Below are 3220 nucleotides of genomic sequence, written 5' to 3'. Positions count from 1 at the left end.
GTTCAGCTTTGCACCCCAGCACTCTACAGAAGGCGGCACTGAGGTGTCAAGAACGGGGGTCACCTGTCCATGGCCACACAACTGGCTAGTGGCCCCTTTGCTGTGTCTCTACCCAGCTCTAAAATGCGGCTTCTCTTGGCACAGACATGTCCAGGGCTTACCTTTCATTTGTGATGACCCCACAGTGAGTGTTACGGGGTCCTCTCTCATTTTGGCTTCCTCCCAGAACACCTGCCCTGATGTGTTCTGTGGACAGATGACATCTTCCACCAAGGCCAGGAGACTGTTGATGTCCATCAAGTTCACTGAGTCCCAGCCCGAGGAGGGGGATGGCAGCTTGAGGGCTTTGAAGAGGGAGCTGACAATCCTTGACACATCCTGGTGGGGAAAGGGGCCACGAGCCAAGGTGAGGGGTGCAGCACAGGAGTCAAGAGCACACGCCCTGGGCCTGGCAACCTGTGTAGGGAGCCCTGCTTTGCCCATTGAGATGTGAGAGTGACCTCCGTGAGCTTCCATTTGTCAGCTCTTAAATCCCTCTTCTACGGTTTGAACTCATTCCAGGCTGTACTCCAAAGCAGGGCAGACAGTAGGTGCTCAATGAAAGCTTATTGAATGCATGATGCAGAGCGGGGAGTTCTGTCCATGGGCTTCCAGCCTGGGAGTCTACCATGAAGGCATAATTCTTTGCACATAGTAGATACTCAAAAAGTGTGTGTGTGTATGTGTGTGTGCACATGTGTATGTACGTGTCTGTGTGTCTCTGTGTGTGTGTGCATGTATGCATATGTGCACCTGTGTGTGTGTGTGCATGTATGCATATGTGCACCTGTGTGTGTGTGCATGTGTGTACAGATGCATGGGTGCATGCATGTTGCATGTGTATGTGTGTTTTCAGTTGATGAATTTTGGCATCTCATGCTGCCGGGCAACACAGGGCTGCTGGGCCTCAAGCCCCAGGCCTCACCCCGACTTCCGCTGAGGCTAGAGCACTCCCCACACTAGCTGAGGTTGAGGACCTGCCTTGGTCACTGTTTCAGGTGTCAGAAGGCCGTCCTCCATGGGCTGTGGGGAGGGAGTCAGTTTGGGGGACCCCTGGTCCCGTTTCTCAGTGTTCTGCTCCTTAGTGACCCGGGGACGGGCGTTCCGAAAGATCTGAACAATCAGGAGGTTGATGGGGAACATGAGGATAGAGCTCTCCAGGCCAATCATCACCTCCTGCCAGGTGAATTCAATTTTACCTGGGGAAAGGGAAGGAACAGGTCAAAGGGAGAGGCCACCACCCAGAGCCCAGTCCCATCTGCCCTTTGTGGAAGGTGGCTGTGCTCTGAAGGGTTAACTCTGCCCAACGCCAGGGAGGTCACCGCTCAGCCCTTGGAAGGTCCTGACTGCTAAGAATGTCTTTGTTTCCCTGGGGTCTTGGGACACACCGGATGGTTTGTACTAATGATGAGATTTATGGTGGGGGCCTAGACCATATGGTGTCAGCTTGACCTCTAGAGGGGCTGGAGGTAGAGGCCAGCCATGTGGGTGTCAGTCATGCCTATATGTTGGAGCCCCAGTAAAAGTTCCGAATGGTGGCTGGGCATGGCGGCTCATGCCTGTAATCCCAGCACTTTGGGAGTCCGGGGTGGGTGGATTAACTGAGGGCAGGAGTTTGAGACCAGCCTGGCCAACATGGTGAAACCCCGTCTCTATTAAAAATACAAAAATTGGCCAGGCGCGGTGGCTCAAGCCTGTAATCCCAGCACTTTGGGAGGCCGAGATGGGCGGATCACTAGGTCAGGAGATCGAGACCATCCTGGCTAACACAGTGAAACCCCGTCTCTACTAAAAAATACAAAAAAATACCCGGGCGAGGTTGCGGGCGCCTGTAGTCCCAGCTACTCGGGAGGCTGAGGCAAGAGAATGGCGTAAACCTGGGAGGCGGAGCTTGCAGTAAGCTGAGATCCGGCCACTGCACTCCAGCCCAGGCGGCAGAGCGAGACTCCGTCTTAAAAAAAAAAAAAAATTAGCTGGGCATGGTGGTGGGCTCCTGTAATCCCAGCTACTCGGGAGGCTGAGGCAGGAGAATTGCTTGAACTCGGGAGGCGGAGGTTGCAGTGAGCCGAGATTGTACCACTGCATTCCAGCTTGGATGACAAGAGCAAAACTCTCTCTCAAAAAAAAAACAAATTCTGAATCGCAAGGCTGGAGTGAGTCCCCCTGGTTGGCAATACTCCATGTGCACTGTCACACATCGTCAGAAGAAGTCAGCACCATCCACAACACCACTGGGAGAGGATGCTGGAAGTTCTTTGCCTGGTCTCTCCTGGCCCCTGTTCCATGTGTCCCTTCCCTTTGCTGGTTTTAATCTGTATCCTTTCTGTGCTTTTTTGTTTGTTTGTTTGTTTTGTTTTGTTTTTGAGATAGAGTTTTGCATTTCTTTGCCAAGGCTGGAGTGCAATGGCGAGATCTCAGCTCACTGCAATCTCTGCCTCCCAGGTTTAAGTGATTTTCCTGCCTCGGCCTCCTGAACAGCTGGAACCACAGGTGTGCACCACCACACCTGGCTAATTTTGTATTTTTAGTGGAGACGGGGTTTCACCATGTTGGCCAGGCTGGTCTCAAACTCCTGACCTCAGCTGATTCACCTGCCTTGGCCTCCCAGAGTGCTGGGATTACAGGCGAGAGCTATTGCACCCAGCTGTATCCTTTCGCTGCCTGTCCAGTAAACCATAACTATAAGGACGATGGGTTCTGTGAGTCCTGCTAGTGGATCACTGAACTGGAGGGTGGTCTTGGGGACTCTGGAATGGCAGTGGCATTGCTGGAGCAGTGAAGGCTCAGGTCCACCAGCCACTAGCCCTGACCTCCGTGACACTGGGAATTACCCAAGTCCATCTTTTGCTCAGCCGGGTCCTTGGGGACCCCCCAGAACATGATGCTGGTCAGCATGGTGCACAGCAGCAGGGAGAAGCAGCAGGACACCCTCTGGACGCGGGTGAAGCTGCTGCGAGCACAGCGGCTGAAGACGGAATACCAGATGTGTCCATCCTGGAAGCCCGCGGAAGTCTTCATGAAAAACAGGTGGCTGCAGGCAGGCAGGGAGAGAGGGACAGGCGTTTAGGGAGACAGGAATGGGGGAAACCGGTCTCTGTGGCTCATTCTTGGGATGAGAAGGAGGAAGAGAGGCAGAGAATTGTTTCTAAGATTAGTCACACTTTTTTTTTTTTTTTTTTTT

General features: G+C 53.2%; 1 protein-coding gene across 1 annotated transcript in view; it reads right to left on the bottom strand.

Moving 5' to 3' along the window:
- Window positions 1-3220, bottom strand: part of PKD1L2 (polycystic kidney disease 1-like 2) — a 139916-nt gene that overhangs the window by 44805 nt on the left and 91891 nt on the right. The window contains exons 29-31 of the mRNA XM_011990120.1: window positions 2871-3070; window positions 1021-1238; window positions 162-378 (exon numbers count right to left, since the gene is read on the bottom strand). Of these exons, the coding sequence (XP_011845510.1) occupies window positions 162-378; window positions 1021-1238; window positions 2871-3070 (635 nt within the window). The remainder of the gene's footprint in view (window positions 1-161; window positions 379-1020; window positions 1239-2870; window positions 3071-3220) is intronic.

The sequence above is a fragment of the Mandrillus leucophaeus genome, unplaced genomic scaffold, assembly GCF_000951045.1.
Source record: "Mandrillus leucophaeus isolate KB7577 unplaced genomic scaffold, Mleu.le_1.0 Scaffold37, whole genome shotgun sequence".
Taxonomy (NCBI): domain Eukaryota; kingdom Metazoa; phylum Chordata; class Mammalia; order Primates; family Cercopithecidae; genus Mandrillus; species Mandrillus leucophaeus.
Note: the sequence above shows the minus strand (reverse complement) of the source record. Positions and strands in the feature narration are given on the sequence as shown.